The following is a 19,060-nucleotide window of genomic DNA, read 5'->3' as shown; positions in this document are numbered from 1 at the left end:
TGTAATTCTTCACTGTCTACCCAAGCAGGATCAGTACTTGCTCCCACACAATGACACTTGGTGGGCCTGTTCTATGGGGCTTACCCCTTGTGTGCATACTGAAGTCCTAAACCAGACCAGGAGATATGTGTGCTAGTCAAGCTCATTCCGAGAATAATCTATCACACTGATCAGGAGTTCCTAGACCCCATGCAGCAAGGATGGAGCCAACCCTCATGTCTATGGAGACATAAGAGAGAGCCTATGACAGCCCTCACCCTTAGCCTACTTTTAGGCGCTAGCCTGGGGGGATTGGGTATGGGAATCTCAGCACCAGTAACCCAGAATCAAGATTACTCCAACCTATGTGTTACCATAGATGTGGGTATAGAAAGCACAGAAAAATCCATCTCCCACGTAAAGGAGTCCTTATCCTCCCTGGCAGAGTTAGTATTGCAGAACAGGAAGGGATTAGATCTTCTCTTTATACAGCAGGTGGGCTCTGTGCAGCGCTAGGTGAAGAATGTTGTTTCTTCACTGATCACTCAAGAATAATCAAAGACAACATGGCTCAAGTTAGAGAAGGACTGACAAAGTGGAAAAGAGAAGGCGGGGCCAGCCAGGGTTGGTTTGAAACCTGATTTACTAGTTCCCCTTGGTTGACTACTCTCATCTCTACTCTATTGGGACCCCTGGTAATTCTGCTTTTGTAACTGACTTTTGGGCCTTGCATTCTTAACCGGCTAGTAAAATTCAGGTTGGGTACAATACAACTTATGGTCCAGAGATCACAAATCTACAGTCCCCTCAGGACTGAAGATACTCATGAGTTAACTATTAGGAACCATGATTGGGTTCACTATGGTTACTAGAACAAGGGGGAATAAAGACCCAAAGTTGCTCCATTTTGTCCTCCACTTTCATCTTGGGTCTTGCGTAAGCTATTTCTCATAAAACATTCCAGTCCTCAGAAATGGGTAGGGGCAAAAGTAACAGGGAAGCCATCTGGAAAGTACAAATAACCCTAGAATGACCCACCCGAAGGTGAGCCATAAGAAAACTTGACAAGCAACAAGCAAGTTTCAAAAATAAAATTTCTGAGAAGTCCCTAGATGCGAGCCAATCAGGATTGAACCCATCACCCCACACCCTGCTAATGTAACTTTTCTGATTTTTGCCTTTAAATAGTGCCCTCTAGAAGGGTGGGGTACCTCCTCATGCTGCTGTGCTGACGAGGTCCCTGACGGCTTGAAAACGTGTACACAATAAACCTTGCTTTTGCATTTCGGTGAGTTGGTCTCCCTGGAAGTCTTTTGGGGTCCCCACGGACTGGGCATAACAGCTCATTCTTTAAGTGAGCTTTAAACACATACATTTTCTTAAGCATTTTCATCCACACACTTCAGGTTCCAAACAGTTTTATCAAGTTTCTAATGACTTCAAATACTATAATCCTTTTAAACTCATCCTTTTTCCCTGTCTTGTCTTCCTTCCCTCCTTCTCCCCTGATCCCACAATTTCTCCCTCTCTCTCCTTTCTTTCTTTCTTTCTTTCTTTCTTTCTTTCTTTCCTCCTTTCTTTTGATCCCTTCTTTGACAATGTCAATGGTGGTCGGGGCCTAGGCCTGGTATTTCCAGGCTCTTGGCCTCACTCAAGAATGAAAGAAAAACCCACACAGATTGGAAAGTGGTAAGGAAGCTTTTGTTCAGAGCAAAGCAATGGAACATATTGGAAAGGAATACAGTGCAGGGACTGACAGCAAGCCACACAGCGAAGACTCCAGGGCCCGAGTTACTACACAGCGTTTCTTTTCATGGCATCTAAAAAGAATGAGGAGCTGGTTACTGGGATGGTGAGCATTATGCTTAGAGGATAATTCACTGTGTTGGAAAGTCTTGTAAAAACAAAGTTGTTTTTAACTTGCAAGCCGTGAGGAAGCTGCTGTTATCTTAAAAGTACCCTGGCAGCTAACTTGCCCAAGATGGATGACTTCCAGCACAGTTGAGCTATTCTTAAAAACTGCTGATGGTTGTAATATCTTTCACTGCCTCAGCTATTCTTACAAGGAAATGGGGTCACAAGACTCACATGCTAACTGTAAAGTTCTGCCTTTGTATAAACCCCTTGTTTACTTGGATGGCAGAGGCATTTGCAGGACATCTGTCACAAAACCAAGCTTTGCCTGCACCTAAACAAGGCATGAGTTAATCCGGCTCCCCAAAATTGTAACTTTGTGATTTTTGCCTTTGAATTCCTTGGATTAACAATAGTCATGGCCTTACCTAGAGAACTCTCTGATTGGGTCCTGTCCAGGTTTTTTGTTGTTGTTGTTGTTTTGATAAAAAAAAAAAGCCTCCATTATACTAAAATTATCGAGTTGGACTGGTTGACTAATTGAATGGATCCAGACTCTTATCTTACTAAGGGATATAGTTTGGGGTGGATCTCTAGTTTGAGTGAAAGACTGGGTGACATAAACATTTTTTTCAATGTGCATGTTCCTTCCCATAATTCATCTTATTTTAATCATATGCATGCCCAAGTGTGCACAGTCATAAAACGGTAAATAGGAGAGTCTCCCTAAAAGCTCAACTTGAAGACAGTTTTGGCTTATTGCATGTGAACTCAAATCTGGTTTGGTTCAGTCTGGTCCAGAGGACTGTGCAACCAAATTGTTCTAAGTCTGTTGTTTAAGAGGAGGAGAAACCTATCCCATTGTTCAGAGTGGTGTGTGTATACATCCTATGGGCAGGTAAGGTCTTGGGCTGCAGGGTGCATTCTTATTATTATAAAGGGGGTGTATAGTGGGGTGCCAGGATAATAATATTGGGGGCAAGAGACATCCCCAATGACCCACCGTTCTGTAGTCTTGTTCTGAGTTTGAGTCTGCTCCTCTGGCTGTTTCCTCCCCACACAGTCGCAGCTCCTAAGTGTAATGATTTCAGCCACATAAGGAGCCATGCACGTGCAGACGGGCCCTTAGCATGGAGATGCCTGAATGTTAAAGGGCCCCGCGTGACCCACATGCGTGCATGCGTGGTTACGTCCACGATGACTCAGTTAAGCCCCTCTGCACATGCATGAGCCCGTCATCTGTGATATCTGCGTATGACGTAGTCACGCCAACCCACTGTGCACATGCGCTAGGCAGCTTTTAAAAAGCTAGACTTGCCTTCTTATACTCTCTCGCTCTCTCTCTGCACACCGATTCCCCAGGCCTGTACGCACCCCCTCTAATAAACTCCTAAGCCGGTTTGTTGCGTGTTGCGAGTTTCCTTCTCACTCGCCCCGGGTAATTTCACCAGGGATGGGTATTCACAACAGGTTAGACTGTGCTACGCACTTCGCTTCCATTAGCTCATTTAATACGTTCTGAACGTGACCCCACAACGAGATGTTTTTCTCCCCATTCTACAGACAAAGGTTTGGAGAAAGCTAGTCACAGTGCTGGCAGGTGGTGATGGCGGTGCACGCCTTTAATCCCACCACTCGGGAAGCAGAAGCAGGCGGATCTCTGTGTGTTTGAGGGCAGCCTGGTCTACAGAAGCTAGTTCCAGGATAGGTTCCAAAGCTACACAGAAAACCTGTCCCAGAAAACAACAACAACGACGACGACGACAAACCAACCTGAAATGGAAGTCTAGAATAATCAGAATCATTCCTTCCTCAGGGACTAAAAATTCCACCATGGATCTCTGCCTCTAAGCCATAATAACATTCTGGGAAAACATGATAAAAAACGGTAGCTGTTCTTGAGTCTATAATGGCAACGAGGATATGTGGTGTCACAGGCCAGGAAGCTGTCCTCACCTCTCTTCATTACTCTAATTGCTCTGAGGATGAAATATGACTTGTTTCCCTTCCCTTCCCCTCCTCCTCGTCAGAGCTCTGCCGCTTTAGAATATTCTCTGCATGGATCAGAAAAGGCTCCCCGGCCTCATTATACAGTGGCTAAAATTGAGATCCCAGCAAGTAGAAGACCTAACTTCCTAGGGTTGCCCTACTTCCTAGGGTGCCCCGTGGCTGTCCTTTGTTCTAACCCAGGCACACAACCTCTCCTATAAGCACTTCCTTCGAACCTTTGTCTCTTACAACTTCCTGTCCCAGCCCGCGGCTTCTTCCCACCACCCGTCACCCATGCTGGTGTGACCTACAGAGCCCAGTCCACATCCTCCTGTCTCTTTCCCCTTTATTCCCACTGCCCTGCTTCTCTCCAGAGATTAACATCTGTAACCAACCCTGTTACCTAACTAGGCCACCTGGATTGCACCTGCCTGCCACGATGGATGCCAGGCAACTTAATCAGGACCGAATCTTCCCACTATAGGCAATAGTCCAGCAGTAATGTGCTTCTGAGGTCAATGGAGAGAAAGTCACTGTTGCTGACTGCAGACTGTGTGGTCTGCTGGGCTCACAATGTGCCTTTTTCTTTTGTCGCATATTTTCAGGCATAGATACTGACTTCTGCATACAACTGACTCGCTATGGATTGGAGGTACACACTGGGACATCTCCTGTTCTCCAGTTGCCTCTGACTCCTTCAGTTTTCTTCCCAGAGGACAACCAGACAGTACACCTTTCCTTAAGCCACACACCTGATGCCTCCAGCCTTAGGCTCTCACCAGGGCAGAAGTGCACAGACCTCGCTAGTTCCCAGAGTTCCAGGCTTATTTCACCCTTCACCCAAGAGCTGTCCAGACTCCTGTAAAGCTGAGCCCCTATCTCACTCTGGCCTTCACTCCTGGCTATCAGTTCCAGGCAGAGGCATGTTTACTGAGTCACGCACTGTGCTACCTGTACTTGGAAGTTTTGCAATCGACAAAATATGTAAGAAATACAGGTCCTCCAAGATTGTATCACCTGTTCCCCTTTCCCCACCAGGTTCCGTCTTGCTGTCCTCTAATTCCAAGGTCTTGCTTAGGGTGGGTCTTGTTCAACCTGCTCCCTTGTGAGCTCAATGCTTCCAGTGCAGTTAAGGCTGGTTATCTAAGGGGGAAGGGGGGCAGTTAGAAAGACTGTCTCTGGTCAGGATTTGGGGACTTGGTGTCTTGTATCTTTCGTTGTTTTGTCTCTACTCATCTAGGGAGTAAGTTTTGTTGAGTTAAAGAGTAAGGGAGATCCAGTCACTCACCTCTCAGGCTGGGTTTCTCAACTCTACACAGGGATATTTTATTAGAAAGATGATCTAAAGAAACAGAAGCCTAGGGTTATTTTAAGCCAGAATAAAGCTGGATAGTGGAGGCTCTTTCTAGTTACTCTGGGGCGATGTTGGAGACCAGGGTGTTGGAGACCAGAAAACCCCTAGGTGTTTCCTGTGTTCAGGGGCGTCCCAGGCTTGAGTTCATCAGACAGCTCTTTTTACTCATCTGCGGCCCGCCAAACCCTCTTGCAAATCCACTTGGTAGGTTTCTTCTCCCGGAGAGGATCAGTTCTCTCACCCTCCGAGGTGGGGCGTCCTGGGGTGGCGGGGAGAGGGGAGCAAACCCGAGAGAAGGTTAGGTACCGAAGGAGCAGGAAGGGGCAACCACGGGACCTCCTCAGCCCTGCCTTCTTCGAACCCCAAAGGCAGGAGTGTTTGGGACTGCTCGGGGCCAGGTCCCTCTTCCTCCTCCCTCCCCAAGGCTCCGTGTGCAGGGCGGGGAAAACTCGGCTATTTGAGTCTCCACGCCCAGAGCCAAAAGTATTCCTACGGTGGCGACAAGGGAGGCGAGTTCATCTCCAGGGCTCCTAGGTGGCGTAGTCCTCAAGAAGGGTGGAGGCTGCTCTTGCCTCCTGCACCGAAGTCCAGTGCAGGGGACACGATCGTGGCCACCTAGAGTGCCTGATGGTGCAATGGTTAGCAATGCTGCAGCTTCTCTGGATGCAGCAGCTGCTGTTGCTGGGGGCTCACCCGGGCAGCGCCCAGGATTTAACTCTCACCCCGGAACCGGCCCTCGAGTGGCTAGGTGAGTGTCCCCAGCGCTGGAGTTGGGGCAAATTGGCACTCGGGTGTCAGGGGCGGGAAACGGATACTGGTTGAGCAAGACGTCCAAGTTTGTACTGTGGTCGCTAGTGTACTGTCCCGGGGCAGAAGGGATAGACCCGGTCCGTATTGTCCCTTCGGTACTCCTATTGGCCTCCGAATTAGGGCGCGGCGAGAGGCAGGACCTCTGGGCGAGCGAGTCACACGGGATATAGAAGGGTGGGGATAGCTTCAAAAAGCAAGCTTTACCAGAGTTATTCAGGAAGGTCACCTTTTAGATAAAGCTGACGAAGAGCTGTCTAAATTTCTTTCCCTACCAAAGCGAGTATTTGGTTCACCGTTGTACGACACCGTGCGTACCAGATGACCCCCAAACAGGCCTGTCTGCTCCTCCCCTTGGAGAGGCGGGGCACCGCGTTCCATCTCTCAGCGGATTCGGCCGCCTTGAGATTTTTACAGACAGACACAAACTACCTTCTGCTCCTCGATTTCTCTAGGCTGAACAATGGATCTATAATATTCATGGGACCACTGAAAATTAAGTTATACAGCCCAAACACGTGCACAAACTGATAAATTCAGCCTAAGTTTGAGCACCAACCACAGACAGTATGACTTGCCAGTGAATGTGGAGGGAAACCCAAGGAAAGATCAATGCCTTCAGGGTCCAGCTCAGGAACCAGTCCCTGAGACGTGGAAGGTGTGTCCCAGAAGGCGTGACTGTGACCTTAAACCAGACAGAGCCTCCTGGCAGCCCCCACCCCCTCTGCCCTAGGAATACATTTGGAATAGAGGCATAAAGCAAGATGTAATCCAGGTCTCTGTTCTTTTATTTTCCTTTCAATATATACGCACATTTCTTTTTCAAAAGAGAATTTTTTTTTCTGGGTTGTACTTACTAGCACTCTAGGGGCTTTATGTTCACCATGGCTAAATCACACCAACACTTCCGCAGCCCCAAGTTGGAAATGCTCTTAAAACATTGTTCAGCTGAGTCGAACTCCCTCTCAGCATGCGTCACAAACACACACACATCCTGCAGTTGGCTGCCTTGCATCTTAGCATCCGAATCTTGGGCTTAGGTGGTAGGCAGCAGCTTGTGAGAGAGACAAGCTGGGAACGAGCCACATACAGCCTATCTGGGGATCCTCCAGTCAGAGTCAGCACCCACCGTGAGCAAATCCTTTCTATATTTGGCAGGCCCAAATCCTGGCCTGAGAAAGTGGCTAATGACAAGGGCACACTTTCTAGGAGCTGCCTGCAAACCTGAAGTTCAATGTCATGGGCAGAAAGATTGTCCCAGTGCAGGCACTGCAGTGGGTGTGCTAAAGGTACAGGCACTCTGCACGAACTGCCCATCCGGGCTCCCTTCCAGAACCTATCACCTGCACTAGCAGAATTGCAAGTGAATTGTAGGCAGATGTGAGTCAAGTTTTTATTAGCAAAGAAGGAAGAACAAAATATCAGTATTCTGGAGGAAACCTGAAAGAGTGTCTAACTCTGTCTTGGGGTTTCTATTGTTGGGCTAACCATCATGAGAAAATGCACCTTGAGGAAGAAAGGGCTTATTTCACCTCACAGATTAACACAGTCCATCATGGAAGAGAGTTAGGGCAGGAGCTCAAGCAAGGGAGGATCCTGGAAACAGGAGCTGATGCACAGGCCACGGAAGAGTGCCGCTTACTGCATTGCTCCCTGTTGCTTGCTCAGCCAAGGTGAGGGAGTCACCACCAGCAGTAAGCTGGGCCCTCCACAGATTTGCCTGGGGGCAAGCCTGTGGTGCCAGCCTGTGGCCTGCTTTTCTAGCTGAGAATACCTCTGCACAAATGACTCTAGCTTGTGTCAAGTTGACATAAAACTAGCCAGCACAGCTGAAGTTTGTACTCAAGTGCGGGAGCCAAGGAACAGCTGCAATCAACGTCTCAGGAATGACAATCAACTGGGGGGGGGGGGATGACGGCAACAACACACACACACGGATGGACGGATGGACATGTGTTAGTGGAAAATGCCACAGCTTTCTGTCCCTGTGTGGGCCCACTGAGACTTCTAAGTGGGTCTTCTCACTGTGGAATTGAACCTCAGTTGCTTATAGTGGGTTTCTTCCCTTCCCTGCTCATTTCCTCTCTCCCTTACCATGCTTCCTAGAACTGCCCCCCAAATAGACAATCTGCACTGCAAGAAATGCACGTCTCAGGGATTGCTTTCTGAGGAGCCCAAAACTGCACAGGGAAAGAGCACACGCCATTTATCAGACAGAAACCAGGGAGGCCTTCAGCCATTGCTCACACCTCCTCCTGTCACCCACCTTGTTTCACTGTCTTTGCTTTAGACAGGGCTCAAGGTCAAGATAATGACCTCAGGGTTGCCATGTCCTCATTTTTCTTGGCACTAATTGTTCAGAAGACGCGCCCTTGCCTGACGGATTTGTGTATCTGGGGAGCTGGTACCACGGAGGAAATTCTCTCACTCTGCTCTGATCAGAACCCTTCACAGCTACGGCTTTTAACTTTCAGCATAGATTTAAAATGTATTCATGCCCACTTGGCTGATTTCCGTTAGCAAAGACTTTGCCTGTCCTTCCTCGGGATGTTCGGCTCCCTCTTTATTCTCCCTTTGCCCTCCCAGCATAGTAGGTGAGAGGTCAACTTGACGACTCAACACAGCCTAGAATCACCTGGAAAAGGAGTTTCTGTTGAGTTTGTTGTGTTAGTCTGTAGGCAAATCCATGAGGCATTTTCTTGATTGATAATTAATTAAGGAGGGCCCAGGCCATAAGGGGATGTACCATTTCCTGGGCAGGTGGTCCTGGGCCATATGAGGATAGCTAGGCATGAGTGTGAGCCCCAGTCAGCCAGAGATCTAGCTAGCAGTGTTCCCCCATGGTTCATGCTTTGAAGTCCTGCCTTGACTTCCCCCAATGATAGATTGAGACCTGTGTGTAAATCCTTTCCTTCCCAAGTTGCTTTTGGTCAGAGGGTTCCTTCACAGCAAGAGAAAACTAACCAGAACAGCGCTGTTATCAAAATGTAGCACATGGTAGGGCTCAGTGAGGGAACGTCAACCACAAAAGGCCCTTTGGTTTGTTTAGCCAAGATGGAAGGGGAGGGCAGAATCTGCCGAGTACAGTGCTGAGAACAGGAAATGATGGATGCAGGGTGGCCGAACTTCCAGAACAGCCTGGACCACCCAGGGGAAGAACGTGTCATGATGAACCTACAACTAAAGGAGGATACATGCCATTTTGGGACTCTATGTTTTACAAAGGAGGAAACTGAGGTACAGATATCATACGCAGGGGTTGAATTCAGTTTGGAATCTGAAACTTGATGGACTCTACTTCCATACGACACACTGACTGATTTTTGATTGAGAAGTCAGCACAGCAGAGTACCATTTGCCTCTCGGGGCTGGTAAGTACTCGGAATGCACAGAACACTAGTGAGCATGTAACCTGTTACGTACAGTCGCTGTAAGGCCACTCTTAATGAGTATGGAACTAAAACAATTTGTGTTTTCATCTGCTAGACGGATGCCAATCATAGCTAAAGGCAAGTCAACATGGAGCTGAAGCAAGGAGAAAGGGAAGCGTTCCGAAACATGTTTGGTTTACATTCCAGAAACACCATCTGTTGGTGCGTAGGTCTTGTCTGCAGATGAACAAGCACCAGGTTAGCAGATGTGAGCTCAGAGCCAGCAGCAGCAGCTCCACTCCCCCGTATCGGGGAAATAAAACCAGAAGGGGTAGACACTGTCTCCAAGAAGGCAAGAAGCCAGAAACAGACACAGAAACACAAACAACCGGGAAAAGAGCAATGGGTGGCAGGACAGCGAGCCATGAGGAGAGTGGAAGGAACGCAGGCCAGGGACTGGCTGAGGAGCCGGCAGCCCGCCAAAGGGCTCCTTTCTTCCTGAGGAATAAGTAGGGGGTCGGCATACGAAGAAAGGGAGATACGGTATTGGGTCGTGTTTTATGAGAAAGCCCCAGAACACTGCATTAGCCACTGTCAAAGTTCAGTGAGTTGACAGCTCCTGCTGAGGCTCTTACATTTGTGAAGAGAAAGGCCTGTTAAGGTCGCTGAGGCTAAGGGTGAGGCTCATTGTTAGTGTCCCAGAATCGTATGGAAACCCAAGAATACTGGCCACTGGAATGAAGCAACCCCCTGCAGCCCAGCAAAGACATCATCTGGAAAGTTAAGGTTGAGCTAAGTCAGTTCTAACAAGGAGCATCTAGTGTGAATTTAATATATATATATATATATATATATATATATATATTATATGCATATGTATATGTATATTATATAATATACATATACATATGCATGTATACATATATATTTATTTACTTTGGTTACTTTTTTTTTTTACTTTGGTTACTTTTTTATTTAAAAATGAGTAAGTGAAAGGAGGTTGGAGAAGTTCATGAAGGGGGTGGGGTAGCAGACACGGAAAGTCCCATTCTGGGTACCGGCGCCAAATATGTGTAGCTTCCACAGCTTCCTGGGAAGATGTGGTTGTGGGAGTAGTCATGAAATTGAACAGTGAGTGAGAAAAGAGATTTGAAGCAGAAGTCAAGAAATCAATCGGCCAGAGTAATACTAGAGCCAAAGTCAAGAGTGTAGTGTTCATGGACCTATTTCATAGGTAATGCACGGTATATATCTGGATGTTTCATCGGAAAGATACCCTTGCCCAATAGATCACACTGTTTTTCTACTCTATACCATTGCATTGAATCTGTCATAATGATTATGGCACTAAATTCATTCCTACGCTAGAAGGCACAGCCACCAGTAGGCAAAGCACTGAGTTAGAGAATTGCTGTATCTGTGTGGAAGCTAAAGATTTTCCGATGAAGGGAACAGAGAGGAGCCTGCTGCCATCAGAGTCATGGTGCATGTGGGGGAAAGTGGTTGAGGGCAGTCCAGTAGAGGAAGAGAGATGGCCACCTGGGAGGGCTTTCAGAAGAGGAGGCTGAGAGCCACATCCTGGAGGCGGGCGGTGGTGGGGAAGAGTTGTGACTATGATGTTATCCCTTAGCACCGTTTCTGATACCCATGGCAATGCCCTCTTTACTGACCCTAGTAGTTTCCCACACTGGAGAGGACTCTGTGCCTATTTCTATGCATCACTTTGAATCTCATGACATCGAGGCAGGCCACAGCAATCTATACCTGCCTAAGGGGGATGCTAGGTTAAGCAGCTTGCATCTCTAGGACTTAGAGAGTAGGGAGGAAGCATACATTGATTCGAAGTGTTGGATGTGTCTCTGCAACCCCATGACCTAGTCCAGTCTTTCTCCTATTCTATACTTGGAGCATGAAAATCAATTTAGCCCTAGGGTGATCAATGGGTCCTCGTACTATCTGCAGCTCCTTGCTTTCAAATCGCACATGCACAAGCGAATATTTCTGTAAAGCAAAAAAATGTGCAAACCTGTTGATTTATACACCATTCTAGCAAACTCCTATGTCCTTAGGCAAAACGCCATTCTCCTAGCCTGGAGATTGGGAGTTTAAACAAAAGCATGACCAGACAGACTGCCTTCCCTGGCCACATATCACTCCAACCTCCTGGACCTCATTTCTCTCATCTCTGCCCAGCATCTTTAGCCTCCTGTGCTTGGCTCTTTACCTCACTCACTTATTTTGCACAGTAACATAGATTTCCAGTTTGCCTGGTCCTTTTAGCTCTTCTTTATTGTTTGGAATCTTGTTTCCCATTGTTCATTGTCATAGCATCAGGTGCCATCCAAGCAGGTTCCGGGCCAATGACTAGAAAGGTTAAGTTGCTTGGGGAGTCCAGTCGTCCACGCAGTGCCTCTTCTTTGACCTGACAATTCCCATATTTATGTTGTGCGTCCTGAAGCAGCATTGAGATTGTGCTATATCTTTCTGAACTCAGCCCCATCCGTCAGAGGGACAGATTTGAGACATCTGTGGACTGTTCCTTCCTTATGCCTTCAGAAACTCTCCTTGAAAGCTTTTTAGGAGGAAGAGAGCTGGCATATAGCTGAGAACATAAGTCATGGCTTGAACTGATTGAAATGAAAAGAAATATTATAATTTATATATTATATATATGTTAAATTATAATTTGGAAGAAACAAACCAAAGAGCACCTCATAAATATGAGATTACCTATAGTAGCTCTATAACGTAAAGCCGCTCAAAAAAAAAAAAATGAGCTCTGTTCACTTTCTGCTTTTGTGAGTGGTCACATGACTTTTTAATTTATGTTACTTCCCAGACTAGTGTTGTTCCAAAAGAATAGGTCATTACTGTTGTTGAAAGTTTGCAAGGATGAAAATAAACAGGAAATTCAAAGAGATTATGTAACTATTATGTAACTATGAACATTGTTTTTTTGTTTTTCACTGTCCTGACATTCAAAATTAAGATTTGTTTTCACTTGTATTGATGTTTCCAAAGTGTTCCGGATGACCAAGGGTATCCCCCATGAGGAATCTATGATGCTAGGTTGAACCTTATTTTGCAGTTGGGGAATCCAAGGCCGAGTCTTTTTTAGTCTCAAGCGTATATTCTGTAGCCTGCCAGTCTTTTCTCCATGGCACTGACTTAGCTCAAAGAAGACTGGGGAAGGATTCATGGGCATGTACTCAATGTAGTTTCTTGGAATCCCAAGCTCAGAAGGGCCTCCAGCATTCAGTTTAATGCTCGGTAGTTTGGAGGTCTTAATAATTTTATCTTTGAGTTTATGTGCCTTATGTGAGTCTGATGGACAGGGGAGAACAAGCCAGAGGATCAGGATTCAATCCACCTGGCTTTTCTTCTCTGGGGTGGGTTCTTGACTACTTCCTCCCTGGTACATGCCTACAACGACTGCTATTTTCCACTTGGAATGGCAAACACACAGTCTGGGGCCTGAGCGTGGACTGCTCACTGGCCAGCAGCTTCATCACATACTGTAAGAAGACTAAGTGGGAGCTGGTCACCTATGTCCGATCTAGATACTAAATGTGTGTCAAGGAGTATTAAGGGATAAGGTGTAATCCTTGTAGGCCTGTGGGAAGGAGAGCTATTTCTCTGTTGTTATCCAGGGATGCTTGTTCTTGTTTTGCATGGGAGTCTGCAAATAATCTAATAAGGAAGATGCTGTATTAACTGCCCTTCTGCTGCTGTGGTATAACACCACAGCCAAAGGTAACGTATGGAAAACAGAGTTCATTTGGTTTCAATGACAAGGGCGGTTTGGCAGCAGAAGGCCAGAGCAGGAAGCTGAGAGATCACATCTTCAACTTCAAACATGAAGGCAAGATAGCAAACTGGAAATGGGACAAAGCAACACACTCTCAAATCCATTGCCCAATGGCACGTCTCCTCCAGCAAGGCCACTGCGCCTGCCAACAGTGTCACCCAGGGTTCTGTGTACCTGAGTCTATGGAGGACATTTTTTATTCAAACTATCACAGATGGAGACTGTCACCGTTTGAATTGTGCCCTCAACCCCCAATCATATGGTAGAGTCCTAAGCCCCCAGCACCTCAGAATGAGAGCTTATTCAGAAAAAAAAAGTTTTCTCAAAGGGGAACAAGTTCAAGTGAGTTAGTTAGCATGGTCCCAACCTCATGCAATGGTGTATTCCTGGTAAGGGGAATTCAGGGTAAAAAAATGCAGAGAAAACAGAGAGCTGAAGAAACTCGTGAAGACATAGCAGATCCTCTGCAATGACAGGGCTTCCTTCCCTCCCAGTCTCAGGAAGACACAACCCTGCCCTGCTTGACCTCACCCTTCAGCCTCCAGAATCAGGAGAAAATACATTTCTGGTGTAGACGCCACTGTGTTTGTGTTAGGAATATTTCCTAAGATGGCACAAAGAAATCCAATCAAACCAGATAAGCCAAATGAAAATGCCCATGTTTAATAAATGCTGCACTCTCGGGTGGCCAGGAGAGCATGGCAAGGGAGAGAGAGACAGAGGGGGATCCACGCAACCCCCCCAAAAAAAACACGCATTCTTCTTTCCAGCACAAGCATAAATAGCCTGGGGGAATGGTTCTCACCCTCCCCAGGGGTGGGGTCATGGCTTGGCAGGCTGTGAGTTGGAGTCCAAGCCAGGGCAACTGCCAGGCCAGGGGCTTCCATTCATCCCAGACTTCTTGGATATAGCGGTGTGACTTTTGACCAAAGAGTTTGTGGCAACTAATACAGATACAAACAACCCCCCTCCATGTTACATTGTATTTATCTACCTCAAGTTAACATTAATTTTGACGCAGGCACATTCTAAAGGTATATTAGTCAGGTCAGTATAAACTCTTCTGCCTTTAGAAAGGTTGTTTGTATTTCCTGAGTCTTTTTTTTTCCCCCTCCGTTGATGGTGGAGCTGTTTTCTGTTTGCTTGCTAGGTTCAGTCTGTATCATTTCCCCCAGGGCTTTAATATTCAGGCATTTGGGCAGGAAGTTTAACGATCCTACTGTGTCCTGCTGTAACTTGTCCTTGTAAGCATGCTCCCTGGTGACTAAGATGTGTAGTTTCAACACAGGCTGTAAGAAGATAACAGAGTCATGGTGAGTAACGATTTTTTTTTTTTACCCCAGTGATGTCTGTTGGATACACTCCTTTTAGATGATGGCAAGATGACGCAGGAATAGGTTGAAAACGGAAGGGTAGAAACATGTTCCTAGCTCAGCTTTAAATCTTATTTGTAAGATATGGAATTATGACGAAGAGCCTGGCTGGGGGCTTGGAGAGAGGAGGGAGAATGGGTCCAGGCTGGCTGAGACTGTCAAAAGCAGCCTAAATAGTTACCGCACCTGCAGGGGTTGATAACAGGCAATTTGAAGCCTCACAGAGTGTACCCAGTGGAGCTGATTAAGTTGGGGTTTGGTTTCCCCACTTGTGACAAAGGGCATTGTGTGCCTCCCGGGACCTGGACTGGTGATCTGGGGAGATTAGAGAGAAAGGGAAAAGAACACGTAAAAAGATTTAGCAGGAGGGGACCTGTGGACCTGGGGAGGTGGTGATTATTCAGGTTTACAAGCAGCTGGAGAATAAAGACACCTTGGAATCAAGGACGATGCTAGGGCAGGGAAGGAGGAAAGCGCTGAGGGAGGAGGAGCTGAGAGAGGAGTGTTGTGGCTTGAGGTTTCTGTTTTGTTTTATTTGTTTGCTTTCTGCACTTAAATAACTTGTTAGTTGATTAATAAAAGGCAGTTGACAGGACCCCAAGGGCTGTTAAAAGTGTACATAACACTCAGGCAATTTGAGATGAACTGTGCACTTATGTGCAGAGAGGCATGGCGAAGACCTGCTCCCTTGCCCTTCTCTTGGGTATCCGCATCCGTTCTGTGGAGAACCGGGGGGGGCCCTGGCTGTGAGCAAGTGCAGAGTCTCACTTCTGGATTCCAAAATCATATGGAAGAGAACCAGACTTCTCTACCTCAGAGCTACGTGGAGTTTGGTTCAACAGCTTACAAACCCCTTCCTGCTACAGAATCATAAGCATGAGGCTGGGTCTGAATCCCTGCGCTCACCAGGACGCAGACAAACCCAAATACTGGAAGCTGATACAGCGATAATACATCTCCGGAGAGAAGATGTCCACCTCCAGACTAGTTACAGGGTTATGCCTTTCCCGTTTATCTCCACACCCTTCTGTACTCAAACAAAGATAGTGTCAGAGAGGCTGGGGGATGGGTTAACAGGTATGATGTGCAAACATGAGGGACTGGGATTCAAATCCCCACATGAAAGAAACCAGGTGTAGTTGCACGTGTTCTTGTAACTCCAGCACTAGGGAAGTAGAGTGGGCAGAAACAGAAGGATTATGGGGCTTGTTGGCCTCCAACACAGCTCTAGGTCAACCAGAGACCCCATCTCAAAGGGATATAGTTGAGAATGACAAAGCAGGGCACCCAACTTCTTCGGCCTCCATTAATAACTCAGACACAAGTGCTCATGCATATACCACACATATAGATCACACACACACACACACACACACTCATGTGTGTGTGCGCGTGAAATAAACTTACTCAAGGAGAAGATGCAGGCCCGCATTTGGAGCCAGTGGGTGATGTTTGGGTAGATGGAGTCAAAGAGACCTCAAGCTTGGGGAACTGAGAAAGGAGATTGACACTGGGCACAGTTCACAAGCTATGACTTCTTAGTAGTTTGTCTTAAGCATTGCACTTGGTGTGAACTGTGAACTTGAACTTTCCTTGCACTCCCCAGACAGAGCCGCACAGAGGCCAACTTCCTTATGGAATTACCTGCTGAAAACTAGAGAGCCCTTTGTGTGCCTAAAATGCCACCATAGCATGGGATTTCTTTAGAACTCTGTTTTGTTGTTCCAAGTGGTGTTTGCTAAAAAAGTGCTGATGCCATTCAGAGAATTAGCAGTTCAAAGCTTGTCCTGGCTATATCTTCATGCGGCGGCTTCTAAGAGAAGAGCTGTCTAACCCAGGAGACACTAAAGACAGGTAGAAGTAGAAGGCCCTCAAGAGACACTTCCTACAGGTGTCTCCAGTTGACGCCAGAAGGATTCAATTGTACTTTAACTCTTGCTATGGTGCAGTGGTCTTGACAGGGTTCATTTTCTCTGATGGTTAAAGAACGAAAAGGCAGGAATAATCTCCACTGTTTGAGGTTACAGCTGAGATATCTTCAAGCATAGCCATCAGTCAGTGAAGGAAAACTTTACTGATAGATGAGAGAACACACAGCAAACACACAGAAAGACCCTCCTCAAGGCAGACAGGGAACTCAGAAATTGAAGTCCAGCTCCCCCTTGAAAACTGGAGCTTTTTTAAGTCATTGAAGGGGGGGCCTTACTTCCCTAATTTAGGATTGGCCAGTTTGAAGAGAGATAAGATGACTGATGGGTTCTCAGCTGTTGTGTAAACACGCCCCCACGCAGCTTTGAACTTGGTCGAGCCAGTCCAGTAGCAGTCAGGGAAAAAGTCCAAAGGCCTCTGTTTTACAATGACAAGCTTTTGTCTCAGGTCAAGAGGGTGAAGAAGCCAGCCATTTTGGGAGCTCACCATCTTTTTTGGCACACAAAAAGTAAGCAATAAATGTCTTCCTTGAATGCTCTTTGACCATAGTTCATCTTTTAAGCCACAGCCTCAGCCATGTTTTGTTTAAAACCTCCCTTTCATAGGAATAATAATACAAACTTTTTGAAATAAAGGTCAAGATCGTCACAGAGTGACCTCAAAGCACAAAGAAGTCAGTCTAACTTCACGTTCTCCTGATGCCAACATTTTCTTCTTTTTAATTGTTTTTTATTGAGCTATATATTTTTCTCTACTTCTCTCCCTCCCTCTCCCCTTCTCTTCTACCCTCTCCCATGATCCCCAGGCTCCCAATTTATTCAGGAGCTCTTGTCTTTTTCTACTTCCCTTGTAGGTTAGATCCATGTATGTCTCTCTTAGGGTCCTCTTTGTTGTCTAGGTTCTCTAGGATTTTTAATTGTAGGCTGGTTTTCCTTTGCTTTTTGTCTAAAAGCCACTTATGAGTGAGTACATATATTTGTCTTTCTGGGTATGAGTTACCTCACTCAAAATGATGTTTTCTAGATTCATCCATTTGCCTGCAAATTTCAAGATGTCATTATTTTTTTCCAATGTATAAATGTACCATATTTTTTTTTACCCATTCTTTGGTCAAGGGGCATTTAGGTTGTTTCCAGGTTCTGGCTATGGCAAACAATGCTGTTATGAACATAGTTGAGCACATGTCCTTATGGCACAATTGAGCATCTTTTGGATATATACCCAAAAGTGGTATTGCTGGGTCTTGAGGAAGGTTGTTTCCTAATTTTCTGAGAAATCACCATACTGACAACCAAAGTGGTGTACCAGCTTTCACTCCCACCAGCAATTGAGGGAGTGTTCCCTTTACCCCACATCCTCTCCAACATAAGTTGTCATCAGTGATTTGATCTTGGCTATTCTTACAAGATAAAATCTCAGAGTTGTTTTGATTTGTATTTCTCTGATAACTAAGGATGTTGAACATTTTCCTTAGGTGTCTTTCAGCCATTTCAGATTCATCTGTTGAAAGTTCTCTGTTTAGGTCTGTACCCCATTTTTTTATTGGATTATTTGTTCTTTTGATGATCAGTTTCTTGGGGTTTTTTTTGTATATTTCAGAGATCAGACCTCTGTCTGATGTGGGGTTGGTGAAGATCTTTTCCCATTCTGTAGACTACCATTTTGTCTTGTTGACTGTGTCCTTTGCTTTACAGAAGCTTCTCAGTTTCAGGAGGTCCCAATTACTAATTGTTTCTCTCAGTGTCTGTGCTACTGGGGTTATATTTAGGAAGTGGTCTCCTTTGCCAATGGGTTCAAGTGTACTTCCCACCTTCTCTTCTGTGAGGTTCAATGTGGTGGATTGAGGTCTTTGATCCATTTGGACTTAAGTTTTGTGCATGGCGATAGATATGGATCTATTTTCATTCTTCTACATGTTGCTATCCAGTTATGAGAGCACCATTTGTTGAATATGCTTTCATTTTTCCATTTTATATTTTTTTCCTTCTTTGTCAAAAAATCAGGTGTTCATAGGTGTGTGGATTGATATCCAGGTCTTCGATTTGGTTCCATTGGTTCTCCTGTTTGATTTTATGCCAATGCCAGGCTTTTTTCAATACTGTAGCTCTGTAGTAGAGTTTGAAGTCAGGGATTGTGATACCTCTAGAAGTTCCTTTATTGTAGAGGATTGATTTGGATTATTTTAGGTTTTTTGCTTTTCCATATAGAGTTAAGTATTGTTCTTTCAAAGTCTATGAAGAATTTTGCTGGGGTTTTGATGGACATTGCATTGAATCTGTAGATTGCCTTTGGTAAGATTGCCATTTTTACTATGTTAATTCTACCTACCCAAGGGCATGGGAGATCTTTCCACTTTTAGGCATCTTCTTCAATTTCTTTCTTCAAAGATTTAAAGTTCTTGACATATAGGTCTTCCACTTGTTTGTTTAGAATTACTCCAAGATATTTTTTGTTATTTGTGGTTATTGTAAAGGGTGATGTTTCTCTGATTTTTTTTCAGCCCATTTATTATCTGTGTAAAGGCGGGATACTGATTTTTTTTTTTTGAGTTAATCGTGTATCCTGCTACATTACAGAAGGTGTTTATGAGTTATAG

General features: G+C 45.7%; 1 protein-coding gene across 1 annotated transcript in view; it reads left to right on the top strand.

The window, feature by feature from the left end:
- Positions 1-5,803: 5,803 nt before the first annotated feature.
- Positions 5,804-19,060, top strand: part of Pla2r1 (phospholipase A2 receptor 1) — a 104,713-nt gene continuing 91,456 nt past the window's right edge. The window contains exon 1 of the mRNA XM_041631580.1: positions 5,804-5,924. Within this exon, the coding sequence (XP_041487514.1) occupies positions 5,804-5,924 (121 nt within the window). The remainder of the gene's footprint in view (positions 5,925-19,060) is intronic.

Source organism: Microtus oregoni, unplaced genomic scaffold, assembly GCF_018167655.1.
Source record: "Microtus oregoni isolate MIOR12 unplaced genomic scaffold, Mior012 000037F_ref0000500, whole genome shotgun sequence".
In the NCBI taxonomy this organism is placed as follows: Eukaryota; Metazoa; Chordata; class Mammalia; order Rodentia; family Cricetidae; genus Microtus; species Microtus oregoni.
The sequence above is the reverse complement of the archived record's forward strand: the minus strand, read 5'-3'. Positions and strand labels throughout refer to the sequence as shown.